This window comes from Papio anubis, chromosome 8 (genome assembly GCF_008728515.1).
Source record: "Papio anubis isolate 15944 chromosome 8, Panubis1.0, whole genome shotgun sequence".
Lineage (NCBI taxonomy): Eukaryota > Metazoa > Chordata > Mammalia > Primates > Cercopithecidae > Papio > Papio anubis.
Window position 1 is genome coordinate 26,727,614 of NC_044983.1, and position 26,729 is coordinate 26,754,342.

Consider the following 26,729-nt stretch of genomic DNA (forward strand, 5'->3'; position numbering starts at 1 on the left):
TTTAGGACCAGCTTTTCCATTTCTGCAACAACAGAAGGCCATTGGGATTTTTGAAGGGATTACACTGAATCTGTAGGTCTTTTTTGGGAGTATTGCCATCTGAACAACGTTGTCTTCCAAACCATGAACACAGGATGTCTTTCTGTTTATTTAGGTCTTCAGTTTCCGTCAACAATATTTTATAATTTTCTGTCTTACGTGATATTGGATAAATTTATTCCTAAGTATTTATTCTTTTTGATACTCTTTTAAATGGAATAATTTTTTATAATTTTCTTTTCTGTTGGTGGTTTTTAAAATTTTCATTGATCTACTTGGGTTTATATCTACAGTCTTAATATTTGATTTTAATTTGTTCAAACTATTTTGCATCCTTTTTTTCTCTCTTATCTTGCCTTCTTCTTTTTATTGTTTGTTTCCCTCTCTGTTGCTTTGTTAGTTGTGCGTTCTTTTATTGTTTACCCTAAAAATTATGATAGGTACTTTTGACTTATAATATTCTGATAGAAATAATTACTTCAACCATTCCCCCATTAGTGTTCTTCTGACCCTCCACCGTTTCCACTTTACTATAATGTATGTTAATTTTACGTGTATTTTGTATGTATTTTAAGATGATATTATTTTTGTTGGCACAGAGTATTCGTTTATATTTTCCCACAGTCATCCCTTTTGTTGCTCTTAATTCATTTTTAATTTTCATCTTAGATCATTTCCCTTCTGTCTAAAGAACTTTCAAGCATTTCTTTTAGTGCAGTTTGCTGATGGCTATTTTTTCCTTTTTTGTCTATCTAAAAGTGTATTTATCTTCATTTGTAAATAATATTTTTACTGGCTAGAGATGATAGGTTTGCAGTTATTTTCTCTCAGCTTTTTAAATAAGCCATTCCATTGTTTTCTGGTTTTCTGAAGTCAACTCTGAAAGTTACTGTCACTTCCTTGAAGGTAATGTCCTTTTTCCACTGACCGCCCTTAACATATTTTTCTTTGGTTTTCAACTGTTTAAATAAGATATGCCTAGCTGAGGTTTTCTTGTATTTATCCTTGCGATTTGGGGAACTTCTCAAATCTGTAGGTGATTGTCTTTAATCAGTTTTGGAAAATCCTTAGCCATCATCTTTGTAGATTTTGCCTCTGCCCCGTTCTTGCTGATCTGTCCTTTTGAGATTGCATTTACATGTGTTAGATCTTTTTTGTGTGTTTCACATGTTTCTTACCCTCTTTTCTGTATTTTTTGGTCTGTGACCTTCCTTCTGTTTGAATATTTTCTTTTGCCTTGTTTTCTGTTCTGCGAGTCTTATCTTTTGATATCTCTAATAAGTTCTTAATTTCAGTAATATAATTTCAATTATAGAATTTTAATTTTATTATAATTCTAACTTTCTGATGAATTTTTAATCTTTTATTGAAGATAAAAAAGATAGTCATAGTTATATACAGTCTTGTCTGTTAACTCTAAGAGCTGGATCACCACTTTTTTTTTTTTTTTTTGGGGTTTTCAGTTATATCACCCTGTCTCTTGAGATGCCCAGTAATTTTTTACTAAGTGCTAGACATTATAAAATATTAGTGAGATTCCAGATAGGTTATATTACTATAGAAAAGATTAATCCTCTTTTCTGCTTAGCAGATAAATGCAATTAGCACTTTACTTTTATTTATTTGTTTTATTTATTTATTTATTTTAGAGACAGGGTCTCACTGTCTCCCAAGCTGAATGTGGTGATGTGATCGTAACTCACTGCAGCTTCGATCATAGCTTACTGCAGCCTTGAACACCTGGGCTCAAGTGATCCTCCTGCCTCTGCCTCCCAAGTAGCTGGGACTACAGGCATATGCCGCCATGCCTAGCTTTTTTTTTTTTTAAAGTAGAGATAGTCTTGCTGTTTTGCCCAGGCTGATCTCAAATTCCTGAGCTCAGGTGATCCTCCTGCCTTGGTCTCTCAAAGTACTGAGATTACAGCTGTGAGCTGTTGTATCCAGCCAGCAGATCACTTTAATTCAGTCAGGAACTGAGCTGAGTTAGAGGCTGCATTGCAGTGCTGGTAGGTCTCTCCCTCTGATTTGTCTCTGCTACTAGGGTGTAGTCATTCAGGACTTCTCAGCAGAAAGTTTGGTATGTTGAGATGCTGTGTGGAGGTTGAACTGTAATTCATGTCTCTTTAGACTGATAAGACTGCCAGAATCTCCACTCTGTTCTCTTTCTGCTTAGCTTCTTAGCTTCCTTCCCTGTGTAGCTTTAGAATTTTCAGATACACATAGGGAAAACTGACTCTGTGTTAGGCTCAATCCTTCCCACTTCTTCTCACTTAGATCTTATTTCTTTCATTTCCAATTTTGTCTCTATAGCCTGAAAAGACCACCTACAGCTCTGCTAGTTTCTCAGGTTCTCCAGCACAGCCTAGGCCGAGCTTGATTCCTAGCCTCTTGTCTTATGCCCAGTTCAACAAATACCTGCTTCGAAAAGTGGCTGTACGTATCAGGCTACCTGTTTGTGCTTTCCTGCTCTTTGAATTTATTCCATCTGAAGTTCTTTAGCAGTTCTCCAGTGGCTTTAAATAGATAACTTAAAACTTTTTTTCTCTTTGTGAGTTGTTCTTGATGGAAACATTGGTGTAATACAGAGTACTCTTTCTTAGAAGTGAAGGTCATAGTTTGTTATATATCAGTTATTATATTCATTTTATAGTTCTCTGACATCAGTTTCTTTAAGTGACTCTTGATTTTCTAATTGTATTATGTATAGGAGGCTCTGGAAAATAATATACATCAGTCCAGAAACAAATTGATTCGTCCACATTAGAAAGGCCTGGTGGTAAGAATATCTCAAACAACTTCAAAATCAGCAGTGACTCAAACTTTTATATAAATAAATGCAAAAAATATTCCATAGTCAAAAGCACAGACGCACATCCTTGGGATATTTTTTCTATTCCTGTGGTTGAAATGATTATTTTACGGGGTTTTATGTTTGGGGCTACTGGTTTTTTTTTCCTTAATATTAACTTACAGCATTAGCTTTGTTTACATCATGTGATTTCACAGTATAAAGAACTCTGTTTAAAATGTGAAAAAGGCATGGTGCTGTAATCCCAGCACTTTGGAAGGCTGAGGTGGACAGATTGCTTAAGCCCAAGAGTTTAAGACCAGCCTGGGCAACATGGTGAGACCCTGTCTTTACAAAAAATACAAAATTTAACCTGTGTGGTGGTGCGTGCCTGTAGTCACAGCTACTCAGGAGGCTGAGGTGGGTGGATTGCTTGAGCCTAAGAGGTAGAGGTTGCAGTTGGCTGAGATCCTGTCACTGCACTCTAGCCTGGGTGACAGAGCGAGACCCTGTCTTTAAAAAAAAAGAAAAAAAGATCAAGAAAATTTGAGCCCAAAGTGAGAGCCCTTTCCCTACCCTCAATGCTTAAATTGCTACTATGTTGCTACTTACCTTCCTCTCCTCCTCCCATTTTTTCTCCTATTACTTGTCCTCTCTCTCCTGTTGACTATTGTTAATTGAAGAGAATTTAGAAATTGAAATACTTAAAGGAGGCCAAGTGTGGTGACTCACACCTGTAATCCCAGCACTTTGGGAGGCCAGGGTGGGCAGATCACTTGAGGTGGGGAGTTTGAGAGCAGCCTGGCTAACATGGGGAAACCTTGTCTCTACTGAAAATGCAAAAATTATCTGGGCGTGGTGGTGCATGCCTATAATCGCAGCTACTCGGGAGGCTGAGGCAGGAGAATTGCTTGAATGTGGGACGTGGAGGTTGCAGTGAGCCGAGATCATGCGCCTGCACTCCAGCCTGGACAACAGAGTGAGACTCCATCTCAAAAAAAAAAAAAAAAAAGAAAGAAAAGAAAAAGAAAGAAAGAAATACTTAAAGGAAGAAAACTAAAATTTCTTGTAATCCCGTCACCAATCTAGTCACACTTTTGAACATTTGGTGCATGTCTTTTGTGTATTTATTCTTTGTAAAATGGATTTTGTCAGTGGTTCTCAACCCTGCTTCTTCATTAATATCACCTAAAATATAGATTCTGGGATACACCTCACATTTAACTAAATCAGAATCTTCAAGGGTAGGGCTAGGAGAGTTTTATTTAAAAAACCAAAAAGTCCCCTTCAGAAAATTTTAATAACCCTCAGAATTTTCTTTTAATGAAAAAGAGAATGTTGCAATATTATAGAAAGCTTTAACTTGTATACAGCTCTTTAACTAATTATTCAATTTTAACTTTTCCCTAGCCATTCCACCCTATGGTGAATCTGGATTGTTCTCGGGATTTCCGGCCTTTTCTTTGTGCACTCTATGCTCCTATTTGTATGGAATATGGACGTGTCACACTTCCCTGTCGTAGGCTGTGTCAGCGGGCTTACAGTGAGTGTTCGAAGCTCATGGAGATGTTCGGTGTTCCTTGGCCTGAAGATATGGAATGCAGTAGGTGCGAAAATTGTAGATTTTCATGGATCATTTCTTATGTTGCAATATGTTTGAAATTACTTGTCTTCTTTTCCATCTGTTTTAAAAAACTTTTTTTGAAGTGTACATATTAGTCATTAATTTTGAATAGCAGTTTTATGGCCTCAGAATTGTTTATTTGCTTAGAAATTTGGAAGCACTAAATGAAAAAGAAAACATTTCTGTGAAGAAGTTTTTAAAAGACTTAAGAATTACATAATCAAGACAGTTGATTTTTCCCCCTTTAAAACATTTTTTTCTGATTATGAAAATAGCACTATTTGTGAAAAATTATACAGAGAAGAAAACCATTTATTACCTCATCATTGCAGGAGCTTAAATACCTTTATGATTTAACTATAGACTTGTAGGATAGTTCTCTCAGTTCTTTTTTTCTGTCAAGTATTAACATACCAAATCCAGAAAATGTCAAATACTTTTCAAATTACATCCAGTATATAGACTATAATAAGCATGTCTTAAAGTTTTGAGGATTTATTAGACATTCTTAAAGTTTCATTTGAGTGAGCATTGTTATTAGTAATAATATATTTATTATATAACAATGTTTTACCTATTTGTATTCTGAAATATTTCAAGGATAAAGATTAAGGTGAATACTTATGTATCTATTATTATCTAGCTTTGCCCAATCTTAACAGTTTGTAATATTGGCTTCAGATTTTTTTTAAGAAATAAAACAATACAGGTTGAATTGAAGGTTTTTCCTTATTATCCATCTTGAGCTTATTATCTTCTTACCCCCCAGGAGTGAGATAATCTTTATGTTGAATTTGTTTTAAAATCATTCCCATGTTTGCTTATATACTCTTACTACATATATGCATATCCATAAACAACACATTTTTGTATGTATCTATCTGTGTTTGTACCTGTAACCTGTAGGTCTGGTACATTCCTTTTAATTGCCATGTAGTGGCCAATTGTATTAATATCCTACAGTTATTTAGCTTTCTACTGATGGTCATTTAGGTTGTTTCCAGGTTTTTGTTATTATAAGCAACCTTCTTTTCTCCTGCATATTTAAAAATAATTTTGTTTGTTGTCTGGCAATAGCCCTTGGAGGCAAGTAAAGCAGATTTTGTTACTTACTTGACAGATGGAGAAACTTAAGAAATAATAAATGCTGTACAGTAAGTCCTCACTTAACGTTGTTGATAGGTTCTCAGAATATGTGACTTTAAGCAGAATGACATTTAATGAAACCAATTTGTTTTCTTTTCTCTTCTCTTTTTTTTTTTTTGAGCTAGAATCTCACTCTGTCCCCCAAGCTGGAGTGCAGTGGCATGATCTTGGTTCACTGCAACCTCACCTCCCGGGTTCAAGCGATTCTCCTGCCTTAGCCTCATGGATACCAATTTGTTTTCTTATAAACGTTATAACAAAATGACGTTGAAAAAAAAAAACAGTGATTTTTAAGGACCTGCTGTATGGTGTCTTGCTTGAAGTCACAGTTTAAAAGAATCTATCTACGATGTTAAATGGGGACTACTGTATTAGCTTCTTGTAGTCAATTCATTGATGTTCTGCTTTCTTATATTTGTCTATTTCCCACCTATTTTACCTGCCCTTTTATTTAGTCCCATCTAACCATTCATCTCTTCTCTCTCCAGACACCTGAAAATGTTGCTAGTTTCTCTTTTAGAAGTCCGTAAATAAAACAATTATGAATTGCCTGGGTAGGAACTCTTGTTTTATGCTTCTTGTATTTAACGCCTATTGTTTAGGTGTCTTTTTATTTTAATAGCTTATATATAAGCATAGAAATCTCATAATCTTTATTTTTAAAATTTGTTTTGATAGGATTAAACCTGTTTTATGTCCTCATTATATCCTGGGATTGCCTAAATTTGAAATCTTAAATTCTGAAAAAGGGAACTTTCTTTTTTTCTTTTTTTTTGAGACGGAGTCCGCTCTGTCACCCAGGCTGGAGTGCAGTGGCGCAATCTCGGCTCACTGCAACCTCTGCCTGCTGGGTTCAAGCAATTCTCCTACCTCAGTCTCCCGATGAGCTGAGCTTACAGGCACCCGCCACCTTGCCCAGCTAATTTTTGCATTTTTGGTAGAGACGGGTTTTCACCATGTTGGCCAGGCTGGTCTTTAACTCCTGACTTTAGGTGGTCTGCCCGCCTTGGCCTCCCAAAGTGCTGAGATTACAGGCATGAGCCACCGTGCCCAGCCTCAAAGGGAACTTTCATAGCAACCTTTTATTCTTCCATAGCTCTCATACTTTTGTACCTACTATACTGGTTGCCTTGGTTCATTTATGCAGCTATAACAAAATACCACAGACTGGGCAAATTATAAATAATAAAAATTTATTTCTCAGGCAGAGGCACAGGCAGGTTGTGTTTCTAGTGAGGGCTGCTTTCTGCTTCCAACATGGCACCTTGTTGCTGCATCCTTCAGTGGATAGGAACACTGTATCCCCATGTGGCAGGAGAGCAAGAGGGGCAAGCTCACTCTGCAGCCTCTTTTATAAGGACATTAATCCCTTAATTGTCCCAAAGACCTCACTTCGTTTTTCTTTTTTGGTGATAGGGTCTCGCTCTGTTGCCCAGGCTGGAGTGCAGGGGCACAGTCATAGCTCACTACAGCCTCAAACTCCTGGGCTCAATCAGTCCTCTTGCCTCAGCCTCCCAAGTAGCTGGGATTACATGTGCGTGCCACCATGTCCAGCTAATTAAAAAAAAAAAAATTGTAGAGATGGGGTCTTGTTTTGTTGCCCAAGGAGGTCACAAACTCCTGACCTTAAGCAGTCCTCCCGCCTTGGCCTCCTAAAGTGCTGGGATTATAAACTGAGCCACTGCACTTGGCCAGGCTCTGCCTCTGAGTGCCACTGCAGTGGGGATTGTTTCATGAATATTCATGTCCCCCAAAGTTCATGTGTTGGAAACTTAATTCTCAGTGCAACAGTGCTGAGAGGTGAGACCTTTAAGAGATCATGAGGACTCCACCCTCATGAATGGATTAATGCCATTATCTCAGGAGGGCATTAGTTATTGCGAGAGTGGGTTCCTGATAAAAGGATGAGTTTGGCCTCTTTTCCTCCCTGGACCCCCATGCTCTCTTGCCTTTTTGCCATGGGTTGGTACACCAAGGATGCACCTCCTTCCCAGATGCAGACCCCCTTGACTTGGACTTCCTAGCCTCTAGAACTGTAAGAAATAAATCCCTGGTTTTTATAAATTACCCAGTCTTAGGTATTCTGTCATAGCAGCACAAAATGGACGAAGACAGCACCTATTCTAATAATTCATGGACAACCCCAGAATTTTTATTTTTTTATCCTAAATAGACCCTTTCTGGTCTCATTTGTTTATTTATTTAGCTTAAATGTTGTGGTCTATCACTTGAAATAACATGTTTGATAGCAGTTTCATCTCATTCCTCTTACTGTACTTATTTAGACCTCCAAATAGACTGATTAATTTTTTTACAAATTGATTATGCTATATATTTAATGATTCTGAAATTACAGCAGTTGTATTTTCTATTTGTAACCACTTGTCTTGGTCAGAAAAATTTCTGTTCATTTTCCTCAGCACTTGTGCCAAATCTGTATCACTTAAACTTGTATCTCACCTTTGTTTCCTTCAACCTCAGCCTGTCCTCCTTTCCTGAAAATGATTCAGTCCATCGTGTAAGTTTCCTTCCTGGATCTTCCTCTTTTTTCTGCCCCTTGAATAATGGTGCTTCCCAGAGTTTGGTTCCTGTTCTCTACAGCCCTCGCTGGATAATCTCATCTCACCTATTTTAACTCTTATTTATATACTGATAATTCCTAAAGCTGAATCTGTAGCCTCTCCCTGCAAAGCTCAAAACCTGCATATATCCAGCAGCTGTTGAAAATCCTAACATATATCCAGTAGCCATTGGAAATCCTGGCCTCAGTTTTCTCAGCAACCTCAATTTTGGCATATGTAAAATTGATTTTACTTCTTGGCTTACTTTTTTATTCCCTTGAAGTATCTTCTGTTCCTACTTCATTGATCTTAATTCCCACATCCAAGTTATGCATTCTGTTGCTTTTAGCTAACTAATTTCATATCCATCTCATTCTCGCTGCCTTATTTGGCTTTCATTTTGGCACATCTGGTGTCCCTGCCCCCATTTTTGCCCCACTCAAGTCTATCTTTTACACTGCTCCTGGTTACCTTTCTGATTACTTGGGTTTGGGTTATATGAATATATTCACTCAACCAACATTCTTTAGTTCGACAGATGTCAATTGAATGTCTTTGGTGTGCTAGGCACTATTCTAGATGCCAAAAATGAGCAGTGAGGAAAACAGAGATCCTGTTCTTATGGAGTGAAAATTCTAGTGGTGGAGGTAAATAAAATTGTAGACAATGTCACAGGAAAATGAATGCTAATAACAAATGCGGTAGGTGATAGGAATACAATATAGGAGAGCAGAGGGATTCTATTTTCTATAGAGTGCTTGGAGAAGTCCTTTTTGATAAGGAGGCTTTGGACCAGGGACTTGAATGAAGTGAGAAAACAAATGATGATATCTGGGGGCAGAGCAGGCTAGGCAGAGGGGAAACAGAGCAGCAAGTACAGAGACTCTGAATTGGAACCATGCTTCCTAAACTCAGAACGACAGGAGACCAAAGTGGTTGGAGCCAAGTGAGTGAGGGAGAATGGAAGGAAATAAGATCAGAAAAGTACTGGGGCTGAGGGTCTGTGTAGCTGTGGTAGGGAATTTGGATTTGACTCTGAGATGAGAAGCCATTAGAGGGTTTTAAGCAGAAGAGAGGGAGAATCACGGACACAGGAGTAGCATATCTTTAAAGGATTACTTTAGCTGCTCTGTGGAGATGGAGATCAATTGGAGGCCCCTCTAGAAGTCCAGGGAAGAAGTATTGATGGCTCAGACTGGGCACCAGAGGGGAGGAAATGAGAAGAGGTCGGTTTCCTGATGTATCACTAAGTAGAATCACAGGAAATGCTGGTAGATTGTGATGTGTATATGAAAGATAAAGGACCTCAACGATAACCCCAAGGTTTTTGGCCTGAGCAGCTAGAAGTAATAGAATAACCGCTTATTGATATGGGGAAAGCTGTGGAGTAGAAGTCAAGAATTTGCTTTCAGAAGGGTTGAAGATTGAGGTGCCTATTATATATCTAAGTGTATATGTTGGGTTGGCAGTTAGATATACAAATAATTTCCATAAATATATCAGTATCGGGTAACATGGGAAAATTGTAGTGTTTACATGGTTTTAAATTTTGTTAATGTTTACACACATACACACACACATTTCTGCAACATGCTTACCTCTCCAGTCTCATCTCCTGCCACAAGTCATGCACACTTTATGTTCCAGCAGTAACAAACACACCCTGTTCAGACACCTATGCCTATGTCTATATTTGCTTACTAGAATGCTGATTGGCTTACTGCTAATACTGATTTAAAATCCTGTATTGGGGAACTTACTCTGTGAAGTCTTTCATAATTCCTACCACTTAGGTAATTAATTTGTCTTTATCATTATCATTTTTGTACCTCATACAGATTTTAATTGCTAGCAGAGTGTCACACTGCTATATTTTGTGTATGTTGTGTTTATAAGTATGTGTCTCCTTCTAGATTCAATGATAGAGATCTGTATTTTTATCTTTTTAACTCCTGGCATATTGCGATGTTCCAATAAATACTTGAATGCAATACATTCTGTCATTGGCTTTATAATTATTTGTAAAGAAAACGGTTTGTATTAGAAAATCTAAAAAATTTGAAGATATTAATCATCTACAGTATAAGGTTATATATGTGTTTGGCAAACTTAATGATAGTTTCTTAGAAACTATATGATACATATAAAACAGCAAACAGCTAGTTACTGGGAGTCTAAAGTCTTAGAAACAGTTATTGGCAAAAAAATTAAAGATGAAGGGAGTTCATGATAATGGTCTCCTTAGTTGCATAAATATCTGCAACACAACCTTGTTTTCTTTGTCTCGAGGCTATCATACTTTCTGAAGACATACAACTAGTATTTTTTGCTCAACTGTCAAAAATCTGGTTGTATGGACCACAAACAAGATATCACCATTTACTTTATTTCTACATATTACATTTGCTCTCCAGGAATAAATAAGGTTGTGAGTGCCAGATTTGGAAATCCAAATTGTTAGATCGTGGTAGATTTCCCCATAAGTAAAAATAGTTCTCATGTTGTTTTGTTTTTTAGGTTCCCAGATTGTGATGAGCCGTATCCTCGACTTGTGGATCTGAATTTAGCTGGAGAACCAACTGAAGGAGCCCCAGTGGCAGTGCAGAGAGACTATGGTTTTTGGTGTCCCCGAGAGTTAAAAATTGATCCTGATCTGGGTTATTCTTTTCTGCACGTGCGTGATTGTTCACCTCCTTGTCCAAATATGTACTTCAGGAGAGAAGAACTATCATTTGCTCGCTATTTCATAGGATTGATTTCAATCATTTGCCTCTCTGCCACATTGTTTACTTTTTTAACTTTTTTGATTGATGTCACAAGATTCCGTTATCCTGAAAGGCCTATTATATTTTATGCAGTCTGCTACATGATGGTATCCTTAATTTTCTTCATTGGATTTTTGCTTGAGGATCGAGTAGCCTGCAATGCGTCCATCCCTGCACAATATAAGGCTTCTACAGTGACACAAGGATCTCATAATAAAGCCTGTACCATGCTTTTTATGGTACTCTATTTTTTTACTATGGCTGGCAGTGTATGGTGGGTAATTCTTACCATCACATGGTTTTTAGCAGCTGTGCCAAAGTGGGGTAGTGAAGCTATTGAGAAGAAAGCATTGCTGTTTCACGCCAGTGCATGGGGCATCCCTGGAACTCTAACTATCATCCTTTTAGCGATGAATAAAATTGAAGGTGATAATATTAGTGGCGTGTGTTTTGTTGGCCTCTACGATGTTGATGCATTGAGATATTTTGTTCTTGCTCCCCTCTGCCTGTATGTGGTAGTTGGGGTTTCTCTCCTCTTAGCTGGCATTATATCCCTAAACAGAGTTCGAATTGAGATTCCATTAGAAAAGGAGAACCAAGATAAATTAGTGAAGTTTATGATCCGGATTGGTGTTTTCAGCATTCTTTATCTCGTACCACTCTTGGTTGTAATTGGATGCTACTTTTATGAGCAAGCTTACCGTGGCATCTGGGAAACAACGTGGATACAAGAACGCTGCAGAGAATATCACATTCCGTGTCCATATCAGGTAAGGGAAACCTTGTTACAAATTTCAGAATGTGTGATAATAAAACAAAAGCATATTACTATAATGAGTTAATATCAGCTGTTTTTTGAAATGTCATGAATCTTCAACTTGTACGTTAACATTTTAAGGGTGAGATAAATACTTTGTAGTAAATATGTAATACACATATTTGATAGACATCTTCATTTTAAAAGATGACTTACAAGTCTACGCTATGGGCTTTTAAGCAGTGTACTTCTATTGGTGATTTTTTTTTTCCAGAAGTGTGCAGTATTGTGGGGGAGAAGCACTTTACCAACATTTATAAAACTGTGCTGTCTTTTTATGGGAATTTTACTGATGTTCAGGTTAGAAATTGTTTTATTAATAGCAGTTTTGCAAAAATAAGATGCAAGTATAAAAACTCTTAATGATCTTGATTTTTCTTCTTTACATACTGAATATTTTGTGATTTCTTTTTGAGTTTAGAGTTCAGAGCCTCTGGTAGTCTTAGAATTATGGAATTTCAAATCTAGAAAGAACTTTAGAGATCATTTATTCAGATTCCCTCTGTAATTTAGAGTTCTTGAACATCTAGCATCATATTTGAAGCTTTGAAATGTTAAATGACTTGCTCATGAGTAGTAAATGAACAGCTAGGATTTAGTCTTAGATAAATGTAGTCAAGGAAAATATATCAGAGGAGTTAATGCTAAGTATTTCTCTCTCCCATCTTTAGTACTTCTAGAATCTATGTTCCTACTATTACCCTATCTTCTTTTATATATTTACGATTATTATTTAGAGACAGGGTCTTACTAGAATGCAGTGGCATGATCACAGCTCACTGCAGCTTCAAACTCCAGGAGCTCAAGCAATCCTCCTGCCTCAGCCTCCCGATTAGCTAGGACTACAGGTGTGCACCACCATGCCCAGCTCATTTTTTATTTCTTTTTTTAAGAGATGGGGTTTCACTACGTTGCCCAGGCTAGTCTCGAACTCCTAGCCTCAAGTGATCCTCCCTCCTGGACCTCCCCAGATGCTGGTATTACAGGCATGAGCCACCATGCCAGCCTCTCTTGTTTCTTTTAAAACAAGTTTTCTTAAAAGAGTACTCTAATGTGGTGTCTCCTGTTTGTCATTTTCCAGATTTCCTATTATAAAAGTGCACCAGCCACCTTTTCATCTCCTCCAACCTTTGTTACTCTAATACTTTTAAATACCTTTATTGAAGTACTTATGTATTATAGATAACTTTTGTTTACTAGTTTGTTTCCCCTACTACTATACAGTGAATTCTTTGAAAGGAAGAATTTCTTTTTTTGTGTTTTGAAGACATTCTGTAGATAATAGTAATGAGAATGTGGGTATATAGCTTGAGAAGAGAAGACATTTTTAAGACATGGTAACAGAAATGTACATTTAAGAAGTGGTTACTGCTACAGAGAGTATGGAGTTAGCACATAATAAATGCTGATACATTTTTGATCACTGAGAATGCCAATTTCCCTTTTATTTTGGTATAAATAGTCCTATACAAATAATATTTATCATTGTATAATATTAGGTACTGATTTTTAAAAAATAAACCAACTCATAACTTAAGAGACTAGGAAAAAATGAATAATTGAAATTTCATTCAATTTCTTGCCAGAACTGCTTACTAAAAACTCCTAATACGAGTTTTCAGACCTAAAGGTAAAAATCCAGTTTTCCTTCTGAGAGAGAGATGTTGAGTTATATTTTATGCTTCCCCATGTCAGTTTCTAAGATTGTAAATTATTATTTTAGGGCTATTGAAGAAATAATGTTTGACCATGAAATAATGGTCTTAAAAAATACCAAACCTCAAACATGTAAATCAGTAGAGTAGTTGGGATGCTGCTTTTTTCATGACATACCTAGAATTCTTTTAGCATCTTTAGAACCAGTTTGAACTACACTGAAATATATATGTGTGTGTGTTGGGGGCGGGATTAATAGTGTTTTCTAAGAAATATTTCCATCATACAGAAATGAATAACAAATGATAATAACAACAAAGGTATTAAACTGTAAGGTATTAAACTGTAGGAGTCCTAGCTTCTTTTCTTACTTTCATTAATTAACTTTATAACCTTGGATGAACTTCACCTCTCTCTGCTTCAGTTCTTCATAATATGAGGATAGTAATAGAATCTACGTCCTAGGGTTGTTTTTAGGATTATGCATGTAAATACTTAGAAGTGTGGCTACTAGTCTAGGGCCACTTCACTCGGAATGCTCTCGATATCTTCTGATCTCGGAAGCTAAGCAGGGTCGGGCCTGGTTAGTCCTTGGATAGGAGAAGTGTGGCTACTACATAATAGGTGCTCAAAATGTTGGCTCTATTCTTACTTGTTATTGTCTATTATTGTTGTTGCTACCATTATTTACATATAAATATGTTTTTTAAAAGCCATCCAGTAGTAAGCTTTAGCAAATGCAATATTTGTTTCAGACTTTTAAAAGAAGTCATAAATTTAGCTGAAACTTCCTGTGTACCCTTCCCTCATCCTGTTCCTCTTATTCGCTCCCCAGAGACAACCATCATCGTGAATTTGGAGTTGTTCATTCCCATAAAAGCCGATACAATTACCAATACATATGTAGTTATAAAAAATGTTTGTTTCACCCATGTTTGACTAAATTCTTTAACTCAACATTTTGTTTTTGAGTTGCATTTATGTTAATACTACAACTCTAGTTTTTAAAATGTTTCCTTTTACTAATATAAAGGAAATTTATAACATATTTCAAATATATAGAGATATAGAAAATAAATATCCATGTACTCACAACCCAACTACTGTGAAATCTTGAAATTATGGCATATGTATCTATATCTGTCTGTGTACCTATGTATCTAATATTAAAGATACAGTTAATACCTCCTCTGTTCCTTTCCATATTCCCATTCCTCTTCTGTCTCCCTCCCTAGAGAAACTCTTCTCATAAATATGGTATTTTTCATTCTCCTGAATATTTTTATACTGTTGCTGAGTGTTTATGTATCCATGAAATTTGCTGTTGATGCAAGTTTCTAAAATGCATATACGTGAGATCATTCTGTAGCTCATTTTTTAACTCATTTTTCTGTTTTTGAGAATATGTATGTTGGTTTGTGTACTGATAATTTGTTTTAACTGCAGTGGAGTATGCTACTGTATAAATATACTGTAATTTATTCACTCATTTATTGATGAATTTCATAGTCATTTTTAATTTTTTGTTATAAGCCATTTTTCAGTGAATATTCTTATAACACCTTCATTTCTTACATATGAACAAGAGCTTCTATTGGAAGTTTTGCATTGTAGGCTATAAGCACGTTCAACTCAAGTGGTTATTTTAATTTATACTCACACCAGAGTATGCGTTTCCCCTTTGTGCCCATTTTGGCACTCTCAGGCTTTTAAATTTTTGCCAACCTTTGAAATAATATCTTAATTCTGTAGTAATTTACCTTTTTCTTATTATAAGTAAGGTTGAATGTGTTTTCGTATTTTTATCGGCCATTTGGGGTTTCTCTGTGATTTACCTATTTTTTATCTTTGTCCATTGCTCTGTTAGATTGTTTGCTTTTTACTGTTTAAATATTCTTGGTATTCTTTGCCAGTCATTTGCATTACAGATATTTTCTGCTTTGTGGCTTGTCTTTTCACTTTATTTGTGCTTTGTCTTTTGTGTTTTAAGATAATCCTTCCCTGCCACTAAAGTCATTAAAAGGGCCTGCTGTATTTTTTCTAGCAGTTTCTACAATTTGCTTTTTTGAGTTATATCTCTAATCCCATAAAATTTATTTTTGTGAATATCATAATTTTATTTTTCCATATGGATAAGACATGTGCTTTCTGCATCATAGATCAAATATTTCATCTATTTCAATTGTAATGCAACCTCTTTCATGCACAAGTTTGATTTTTAGGCTCTCTCATTTGTATAACCATGTGTCAACTTCACATCTTCCTTACCTTGTTCTTCTTCTTCAAAACTATTTTAGCTATTCTTGGTACTTTGCTCTTCGGTATGAGTTTTAAAATCAATTCTCCATGAAAACACTGTCAGGATTTTCATTGAAATCGTTTTCGATTTATAAATGAATCTGGGGAACACTGCTGTTTTTGCAATATTGAGTTTTGATATCTTGTTTATTTACATTTTCATTAAATTGGTTGTTGGTGGTGTACAGGCATGCCATTTAAAAAATTTTTTAATTTATTTATTGTGACAAAGTCTCGCTCTGTTGCCTAGGTTGGAGTGCAGTGGCACAGTCATAGCTCTCTGTAACCATGAACTCCCAGGTTCCAGTGATCCTCCTGTCTCATCCCCCCAGTAAGTGGGGCTACAGGCGTGTGCTACCATACTTGGCTAATTTTTTTTTATTTTTTGTAGAGATGGGGTCTCCCTGTGTTGCCCAGGCTGGTCTCAAGTGATCCTTCCACCTTGGCTTTCTAAAGACTGGGATTATAGGTGTGAGCTACTGTACCTGGCCCGATTGATTTTGTGTATTGGTTTTATATCAGACATCCTTGTGGAACCCCTATTAGTTCTGATTGTGTATGGATTCTCTTAGGTATTCTTTCTAGAAATCATGTTGTTTGCAAGTAGGGACCAATCTGTCTCACTTGCTTTCCAAGTTTTATATTTCATGTAAGAGCTGCCTACTCTTGGAAAGGATTTGCGCGTCCTCCTGTAAAACTCTGTCCTCGTATCTTTGAAGTGAAAGGAAAGAAGTTGGTTAAGAAAGTAGGCTTTTATAAGTTAACCATTTAATCTCTTCAATACTAATGGTTTTATTCAGGTCTTTTATTTCTTCTTGAGGCATTTTTTTTTTCATTTATATTTTTCTGGAACATTATTTCATCTAACTTTTCAAATACATTGGCATAAATTTGTTCATTTTTAAAATGTTTTTACCATTTTACTTTTTGTTCCTAATATATATGTTCCTTTTTTTCCCCCATGATCAATCTTGTTAAAGGATTATTTCTTTTTATTTGTTTGTTTTTGGTAGAGATGGGGTCTTGTTATGCTGCCCAGGCAGGTCTTAAACTCCTGGCCTCAGGGATCCTCCCTCGTTGGCCTCTCAAAGCACTGGGATAACAGGCCTGAGCCACTGTGCCCACCAAAGATTATCTTTTTAATTCAATTATTTCTGGTCTTATTTCATTCCTACTGCTTTCTTTAGAATTCCTTTGTTTTTCTAGATTCTTGAATTGAAAGCTTAACTCATTTATTGTCAATATTTTCTAATTTTAAAAATACATTTAATAGTTACTTTAAATTTAACCAAAAGACCATTATTAACCAGTTTGGTCATTCACACTCATTCTGTCTCCTGAACTTAGCTTTAAGCAACTTTATGATTTTTTTTTTTTTTTTTTTTTTTTGAGAACCTTTATTTATTGAAGTTTGGGAATCTCTCTCTGGCTTTTTGTTCTTCACAGAAATGTCCCTTCACAAAGCTGATGGAAAGGGATGTTTTTTACCCTAACATCTCATGGGTTAATAACACTTGAATACATTTTAAAAATTCCCTCCAATAAGTATTTTTTTCTAGGATTTCCTTTCTCTTTAGCATAATAATTCAGAGACTGTTCTAGAAAATAGTGCTGGTGTGGCTAAAGTTTTATTCTATATGTGAGTCCCATGAATTCCTTTGTGATTCTTGTGCTTTCCAATCTTGCTTGCGTAAGTAGATGTTGAGTTAAACCTGGCCTGTTCAAAAAAAATAAAGCACTATAAATATGAACTCTTATTTGTATAGACGTCATTGTGGGTAAAATCTGTGGTTACTGATATCCACAACAACCTTTTCAAATAGACAGCATGGCTTCATTCCTGCCATTCAAAAGCATTTAAAGCAGAAAGAAGTAATGTGGCTTACACAGTTACATTAGCTTAAGGATCAGCAAACTATAGCCCATCTGAACTGTAGCCTACAGATAAACTAGAGGACCAGCCACCTGTTTTTTTAATTGTAGTTTTATACACATACACACACATTATGTATACGTTCTCATTTTAATCATTTTTAAGTGTACAGTTCTGTGACATTAAGTAAATTCACATTGTGCAACCATCACCACCATCCATTTGCAGTACCTTTTTCATCTTTTCAAACTGAGAAGACTTAGCAAAATGGTTAAGACCCCGTTTCTACAAAAAATAAAAAATTAGCCAGGCATGTTGGCATGCTCCTGTAGTCCTAGCTACTTGGGAGGCTGAGGCAGGAGAATAGTTTGAGCCCAAGAGGTCAAGGCTTCAGAGAGCTGTGATTGCACCACTGCACTCCAGCCTAGGTGAGCGAGCAAGACCCTATCTCAATAAAAATCAGCCAATCAGTGAGACTCTGCACCCATTAAACAATAACTCCCTATTCTTCCCCACATCCCCTGTCAACTACCATTCTACTTTGTCTCTATGAATTTAATTCTAGATATCTCATATAAATGGAATTATACAATAATTTGCCGTACTTTGATTTTTTAAATATTCAGATATTAGGATATTAATATTTGTTTTTGTTCAGAATTTATTTTTAGAGGAATCTTACACAGATTTCTGAATTGAGCACCAGTGATGTGAAATTTTTATATTGAAGTAATACCCCACATACTTGAATAAAGATCTGCTGTTATTGAGTGTGCCTTATAGAACACTTAGTAGGTGCTGATGATAATTCCTAGTAAGTTTTTTAAATGTTTTAAGCAATGATGGAGCAGTCTCCTCAGGTGACTTAGAAAGAGAAAATATTTGAATATATTTGCTTAAAAACCAGTAAGGTTGCTTTACAGTTATCTCTCATATTACAGAAACTTTCAAATATCTGAAAAAATCAGTTCGTGAGTTGTTTATCATGTTTTTTCAAAATACCAATTGGGTTTAGTGCAAATCGCGTGAATGTAAATTCATAATTTAAAGAAAAATTGGCTGGGTGTAAAGTATTTTAAAATGAGTGCTGTGGCTGAAAACAGTTTCACTGGCTTGTTTTTTCTGTTTTCTAAATAAAATTCTAGGTTTTAGCACAGTTTTAGATTGACAGAAAAATTGTGAAGATAATACAGTGAGTTCCCATATGCCTTGTACCAGCTTTTCCTGTTATTAACATCTTATATCACTGTGGTACATCTGTTGTAATTGGCTAACCAATAGGGATACATTATTATTAACTGAAGTCCATACTTTAGTTCGGATTTCTTTAGTTTTTATCTAACGTCCCATTTCTGTTCTAAGATCCCACCCAGGAGATGACATTTAGTAGTCATGTCTCCTTGGCCTCCTCTTGGCTATGACCGTCTTTCAGCCTCTCTTTGTTTTTGATGTCACTACCTAGATTTTAAAATACTATACCAACCATTTTTAGCAAGAAGACTCATTTTTAATGTTTATTAAATAATACTTGAAAAGTAGTATTGAATGCCTAAATTATGAATTAATTATGAAACATAGTCTGAGTAGTCAGAGTAGTATTTCACAATTTAAAAGCTGGTTTATTTCTAGAATACTTTTTTTATATTGTGTATTTAAAAATAATAGATCAGTAATTTTACAGATATTTGGGTTTTTTTGGTCTAATAATAATTTCCTCTGTTTAATGCCTTCTAAGAATTTCAAAGTATCCTATGAAAGAGTTACAGTTCTCAAAGATTCTTGATATTTCTAGAAAAGAATTTGAATTTAGCATGATATTCATTAAAAATGTGGGCTTTAAAATCAGACAGGCTGGGTTTATGACTTGTTGCTACCATTCCTTCATATAAAATGCAGGAAATAGTATGCTAAATACAGTAATATGTACCTCATGGGTGGCAATGAAGATTAAATGAGAAATTTAAACCTCTTACCAGAGTGCTTTGCACAAAGTAAAATTTCAGTATTAACTCCTGTTACTACAAGTACATAATTCTTGAGGCTTTAAAAAGGATTATCCTATACTCTGCACTAGAGTAATTTTTTTCTTTTAAACATCGATTTTGAAAAGCACATGTTTCCTTCCTTTCCTAAAATGCCCCTTCCTTCATTTTTTTCATCTGTTTCATCCATCTAATTTAATGCAGTGTGTCCCAAGGAATTTTGACATTAGAACTTTTATTTCAGCAACAGAAATGTGTTATACAGGCAGCTTAACCAAGACTGTCAAATTCACATTATAACCATTTATAGAATTCTTTAAAAATTATTTTTATAGTCCAGGCACAGTGGCTCATGCCTATAATCCCAGCACTTTGGGAGGCTGAGGAGGGTGGATCACCTGAGAGGTTGGGAATTCCATACCAGTCTGACCAATATGGTGAAACGCTATCTCTACTAAAAATACAAGAAGTAGCTGGGCTGTGGTGGCGACGCACCTATAATCCCAGCTACTGAGGAGCCTGAGGCAGAAGAATTGCTTGAACCCAGGGGGCAGAGGTTGCAGGGAGCCGAGATCGTGTCACTGCACTCCAGCCTGGGTGACAGAGGGAGACCTGATCTCAAAGCAAAATTATTTTTATAGAAAACAAACAAAAAATATTATTTCTGTTCTTCTGAGCACACAAGGCATCCCATCTGTTTTATCTAGTCTTGATTCAGAAAAATACAAAAATAGCAGAATAACATTAAATCTAATTTGTTATGATTTTAGCTTCATTTTCTGATGAGTCTTTCCCTTTACCAGGCAGTTCCAAAAGGAGTCAGAATTGTTTATGAAAGGACCATGAGGGAAATGGGTATGTTTTATGCTTCCAACATTAGACAATGAGTAATTCTTTTTTATAAATATGTAGTACTACTAACCTTTTTTTTTTTTTTTTTTGCTACTAATCTTTAAATTGGTAAATATCCTGCCTACCTATGACTTCCTAGGGCCAAACCTCAAAATTATTTAGTTTCTGTAATAGAGGAAAAGAATGAGAATTCCCTGAAAAAATATTCTATATATCTTGTTTTGCCAGAAAATATTACAGAATAGGATAAGAAGGAAACATAGACTGTTATAGAAATTTATAGAAACCGTTAATACTGTTATGTACTGGTTGTAAAATGCTGTCAAATGACACTTTTGGATAAATATGATAAAATATACAAGTTATTCTGGCCTCTGTTAAACAGAATAACCTGTGTGTTCAGTTTAAGTCTTAACTGCAGAAATACCTGGTATGCAAATAGCTTACACATTTTTAGGAAAAAATTCAATGTACTTGCCATTATCTACAGTAGGGCATGGCAAACTGTCTGTAAAAGATCAGATAATAAACATTTTAGACATTGCTGGCCATTGCTTTTTGTTGCAGCTACTCAGCTTTGTGGCTATGGTACAACTACTCAGCTTTGCTGCTATGGTACAAAAGCAGCCATAGACAATAAGTCAGCAAATGGAAGGAAGTATTCCAATAAAGTTTTATTTGTAGAAACAGGCACTGCAACAGATTTGGTCTTCAGGCTGTAGTTTGTTGACCCCTCATCTATAGCAAGTATTATTCTATGTCATCTTTGATCATTCTTTTATAACAGTGGTTGGTGACCTATGACATTTTTCTGTCCCATATAAATTGTCATTGTTGCATTCTCATTACTACTTTTGAGGATCATCCTTTTACTCTACTGCATAATAGTATTAAAAATATTTAATATATGCTGGGCTTGGTGGCTCACGCCTGTGATCCCAGCACTTTGGGAGGCCAAGGCAGGCAGATCACCTGAGATCAGGAGTTCGAGACCAGCCTGACCAATATGGTGAAACCTGGTCTCTACTAAAAATACAAAAATTAGCCGGGTGTAGTTGGGGGGCGCCTGTAATCCCAGCTACCCAGGAGGCCGAGGCAGGAGAATTGCTTGAACCCGGGAGGCAGAGGTTTCAGTGAGCCTAGATCACGTGCTGCACTCCAGCCTGGGCGACAAGAGTGAAACTGTCTCCAAAAAAAAAAAATAATAATTCAATATAATCTAGTACTGCTATCACTATAGTAAATAAATAAAAATGAATTCTAACATATCACTGTAATAAACACATGTGAATAAGACGTATTTCCAGTAATCTTTGAAGGCATTACCATACCAATTTAAGGAAATAATTTTAGTATTTTATGAGAATAGTAGAGTTAGAAGCAACATAGTTTAATAATCATAGTTTCGTCTAGTTTTTTTAAGTTATATGCTGTGTGTCATGTCTTGTGCTCAACAATTTATACACGTCATCTCATTTAATCCTCACATTAGCCCAGTAAGTTATATTGTACTCAGTTTTACAAAGGAGAAAACTGAGTCTCATATATTTATACAGTTTATCCCAAGTCATACAGTAAGTTACAGAGTTGGGATGTGAGCTGATTCCAAAGTCTATAGACTTAACATCACTTTACACCTCTTCCTATGCAAAAAACACAAGTTTGAGTATTTGGAGAGACATCATGTAGTTCTGGCTAGATCTTTAGTTTTGTGTCTGTAGGCTAATCACTAAGTTTAAACTTTCTTCATCTCTAAAATTTTTAAGGGATTGGATTGAATAATCTGTAGGGTTTTTTTCTTAGGTCTAATATTAAATGAATCTAGAAACTGTTCTCCCTTAAACCACAACTTGTTTTTCCCCTTTTACAAAATTCATTCATTAGTGCAAAACCATTTATTATATATGTACTATTTTGGCATATTGATAGTTGCTGGAGAAGCAACTGTGAGTAAAATACAGCCTCTGCCCTACAGTTCATAGCCTAGTAAGAGAAAATAAACATGGAAATCAGATAATTCTATGACTAAAGAACAGTTAGTTTGTAGTTCTGTCTCATCTCTTAAAAAAAACAAAAACAAAAACGGAGAACCCTAGTAAAAATAAAAATGTCTTTAGGAATATGATAGTTATACCCTATATCAGGGATCTCCTACCCCCAGGCGACGGACCAGTATAGGTCCACACAGCAGGAAGTGAGTGGTGGGTGAGCCAGCAAAGCTTCATCTGTATTTACTCCCCATCGCTTGCATTACTGCCTGAGCCTCCTGACAGGTAAGCAGCAGCATTAGATTCTCATAGCACGAACCCTGTTGTGAGCTGCGCGTGTGAGGAATCTAGGTTGCATGCACATTTATTGACTAGTTCATCTTTTCTCCACTGATCTATAATACTGCCTTAGTCATATATCAAGTTCCCATATGTGAAATGTGTTTTGCTGTTCTATTCAAGGCTACATTGTCTTAATTGCTATCACATAATAAGCCTTTATATTTGATAGGGCGAGTAAGTGACTTTTCAAAGCATAATAACAGTAAAGGTTGCTAAGCAGTGTAGTGTAGTTGCGCACAGAAGCTGCCAAGGCAGCGTGGCCTGCCTGTAATCCCAGCACTTTGGGAGGCCGAGACGGCGGATCACAAGGTCAGGAGATCGAGACCATCCTGGCTAACACGGCGAAACCCCCGGCTCTCTACTAAAACACAAAATTAGCCGGGCGAGGTGGCGGCTTCTGTGGTCCCAGCTACTTGGGAGGCTGAGAGGCAGGAGAATGGCGGGAACCTGGGAGTACGGAGCTTGCAGTGAGCTGAGATCTGGCCATCGCACTCCAGCCTGGGCACAGAGCCGGTAGACTCCGCTCCCCAAAAAAAAAAAAAAAAAAAAAAGTACACAGAAGCAGGAATCAGAAGACCTCCATTCAGGAACTGTTGTCACTTACCAGTTGTATGACAGACTCTGTATGAACCTGATGAATAGCTCATTTTTATGCGGGCTTTAGGTGACCATAGGCTTGATATAAGTCAATATTTTGTAATGAATTTATTTAAAAAAATAAAAGCAAGCCCAATGCAATATGTACTTCTGTTAGTAAAGTATAGATTCCTCTTGATAGGGAAAGAAGCCAAGGATTCTGCCAACCTGATTCAAAGCTAAGGTCTCAAAAACAAGTATTGAATTTAGGCTGCCACAATAATAATAATAATAATAAAATACTTTAAGTGTTTTTCTTTTTTTGCAGGGTATTTCACCCTTAGCATGAGTAGTTTTTTTTCTATTTAATTAAAAATAATTTAAGCCTCAAAGTCTTTGTGGATTATGTATCTAAATAGAAAAATCAAAACGCAGGTAAATGGTTTGTGTATGATGGTTGAAAAGAGTTATTGCAATTCTGTAGATTAAATCGGAGCACTGTTAGTGGAGATCAGTGATTCAGAAGACAGTGAATGTAGGCTATTTATAGCTAGCCAGGCTGTTGTAGAACAGGGACAGTCATCAAGACCCAGGGCTTACAGTAAGTAGATGCTGATGTCTCCCTTTTTTGCCAGGTATTCTCCAGGTAGATCAAAGAAATACATCAGGTAAGTTTTGGGGATTTTTTTTTTTTTTTTTTTTGAGATGGAGTCTCGCTCTGTCGCCCAGGCTGGAGTGCCATGGCACGATCTCGGCTCACTGCAACTTCGCCTCCCAGGTTCAAGCTATTCTCATGCCTCAGCCTTCCGAGTATCTGGGATTACAGGCACCCACCACCACACCAGGCTAATTTTTGTGTTTTTAGAGACAGGGTTTCACCATATTGGTCAGGTTGGCCTTGAACTCCTGACCTCAGGTGATCCACCTGCCTCAGCCTCCCAAAGTGCTGGGATACATCAGGTAAGTTTTTTCCAATTGCAAAGGTGATACAACATCAATAGGAATATAGCGTTTTCAGGAACACTTAAAAAGAATACTTGAAAGTTTTCTTATTTGTCCATTTTAATTATGCAAGGAACTGAGATGTTTTGTGAGTTTTTTCTTTAAAAATTCTATAGCCAAGTGTGGTGGCTCACACTTGTAATCCCAGCACTTTGGGAGGCCAAGACAGGTTGATTACTTGAGGTCAGGAGTTTGAGACCAGTCTGGCCAACATGGTGAAACCTCGTGTCTACTAAAAATAGAAAAATTAGCTGGGCGTGGTGGCGGGTGCATGTAGTCCCAGCTACTCAGGAGGCTGAGACAGGAGAATTGTTTGAACCCAGGAGGTGGAGGTTGCAGTGAGCTGAGAATTGCACCACTGCACTCCAGCCTGGGTGACAGAGTGAGCCCCTTTCAATAAATAAATAAATAAATAATAAACAAATAAATAAAATTCGGTTTATTATAGGGCTTTTTAAAAATAAAAACTAAACACTGTATCCCATTTCCTTTATTTAAATACTTTTCTTTAGTGAGCTTTGCCTTTCTAGCTAGTATATGGCCTATTTTACATACTAACTACCCCACTATTTTTGTGTCTCTGTGTGATTTATAAGTAGATGATAATGTATTCTCCCTCCTCTTTGTTCTTCATTTATAAGGGGACACTCCTTTATAGCAGTAGCTTGGCTGTTCTTCCGTAGTGTCTTGGCCCTCTGGCTCCAACACTCTGCCTGTGGCATGTTCAAAAAACAGGTGTTGTTTGAGTTGCTTTCTTACTGTATCCCTGCCATGGGCAGGTGCTGACTTGTCTTTTCTGGAATTTTGGCTTTAACCAGAACTCTGTAATGCAAAATGTTCTGTGTTACATCCTTGCTGTTTTCCAAATCTTCTTGCCTAATTGGAGGTTTTGGTTATTGCTATTACTGATTTTGTTTTTAGCGCTCCTTCCCTCTTATGCAAGCATTTATGTTATGTGAACAATATTTCTAATTTACACAGACAATTCAGTTTAAGGTGCTAAAGAATAGAAGTTGGAAGATAGGGTGTCTCTCCTAGGATCTCTGTTTTCTTTCCCTTCTCCTTTTTTCTGTGTAATCTTATCCAGTCCCATGTTTTAGACTATACAGCCCAACCTTGTTTCTGTGTTCCAGAATATCTATTTACATGACACTTCCTTTTGAAAGTCTATAAAGCATTTCAAATTTAGTATGTCCAAAACACAGCTCTGAATTTTTCTCAAATCTGCTTCCTGCATCCCATTCCCAGTTCTGCTCCATTCAGTAAATGGTATCATCGTCCACTCGTTGTTCAGACACAAATTTGGAGCTGTCTCTGCACCCTGTCTTTCTCACATATCTCAGATCCAGTCCTTCAGCTTCTCTGTACCTCCACCTCTACCTTAGTCCAAGCCATTCAGTAATTCACAGTGGCCTTCCTATTCATCTTCATGCTTCTACTTTTGTTTGTTTTCAACACAGTAGTCAGAGCGAGTTTTAAAAACATAAGTGAGATCATGTCGCCGGTTTGTACAAAACTCTCCAGGGCTTCCTATTACTCTTAGAATAAAATCCTTTTTTTTTTTTTTTTTTTAAATACTATTCCCTGCAGTGCCATATATGACTTGACCCCTACCTCCTTCTTTGACTTCATCTCCTACCACATCTCTTCCATCCATGCTCACTTTTAGCCTTGCTGGCCTTGTTGTTATTCTTCAGAGACAACAGACTTGTTCTGTCAGGATTATTGTTACTGCCGTTTCTTCTGCCTAAATCCCTACTTAAATGTCATGACCTTGAAGAAGCCTTTACTGACCACTTTGATCTAAAATTGCTTGCTGGCCAGGTGCTGCGGCTCACGCCTTAATCCTAGCACTTTGGGAGGCCGAGGTGGGTGGATCACCTGAGGCAGGGAGTTTGAGACCAGCCTGGCCAAAATGGTGAAACCCCATCTCTACTAAAAATACAAAAATTAGCTGGGCGTGGTGGTGCATGCCTGTAATTCCCAGCTACTTGGGAGGCTGGCGCAGGAGAATCGCTTGAACCCAGGAGGCAGAGGTTACAGTGAGCCAAGATCCTGCCATTGCACTCCATCCTGGGCACAACAGAGTGAGACTGGGTCTCAAAAAATAAATAAAATAGCTTGCCCATCCACCACCACACCACACCCACACACGTTATCCCCTACCTTGTGTTTTTGTTCTTATTGCTACCTGAAATTGTAAGATTTCTTTAGTTCCTATACATTGATAGCGCTGCACCCTTACCCTGTTCTAGAGTGTAAGTTCAACAAGGGCAGATAATTTTCTGACTCATGATCAGTCATCTAGAATTGAAGACAGCCTTGAAGTCATTAAGTTCAAGCCTCTTATTTTATAAAAAGTGATTGGACCCATGTCACATTGCTCAGGCCAGTGCTCTTCATATCACACAATTGTTCTG

General features: G+C 36.7%; 1 protein-coding gene across 6 annotated transcripts in view; it reads left to right on the forward strand.

Annotated features, from left to right (window-relative positions):
- FZD3 (frizzled class receptor 3) overlaps window positions 1–26,729 on the forward strand; it is a 73,229-nt gene that overhangs the window by 22,642 nt on the left and 23,858 nt on the right. For 3 of the 6 annotated variants that reach the window (XM_009212769.3, XM_009212770.4, XM_017961893.3), the window contains 2 exons: window positions 4,238–4,434; window positions 10,676–11,693. In XM_009212769.3, the coding sequence (XP_009211033.1) occupies window positions 4,238–4,434; window positions 10,676–11,693 (1,215 nt within the window). Of the gene's footprint in view, window positions 1–2,746; window positions 2,816–4,237; window positions 4,435–7,235; window positions 8,116–10,675; window positions 11,694–26,729 lie in introns of those variants that run through there. The other 3 variants (XM_017961892.3, XM_009212771.4, XM_021942178.1) reach the window with 2 other exon arrangements.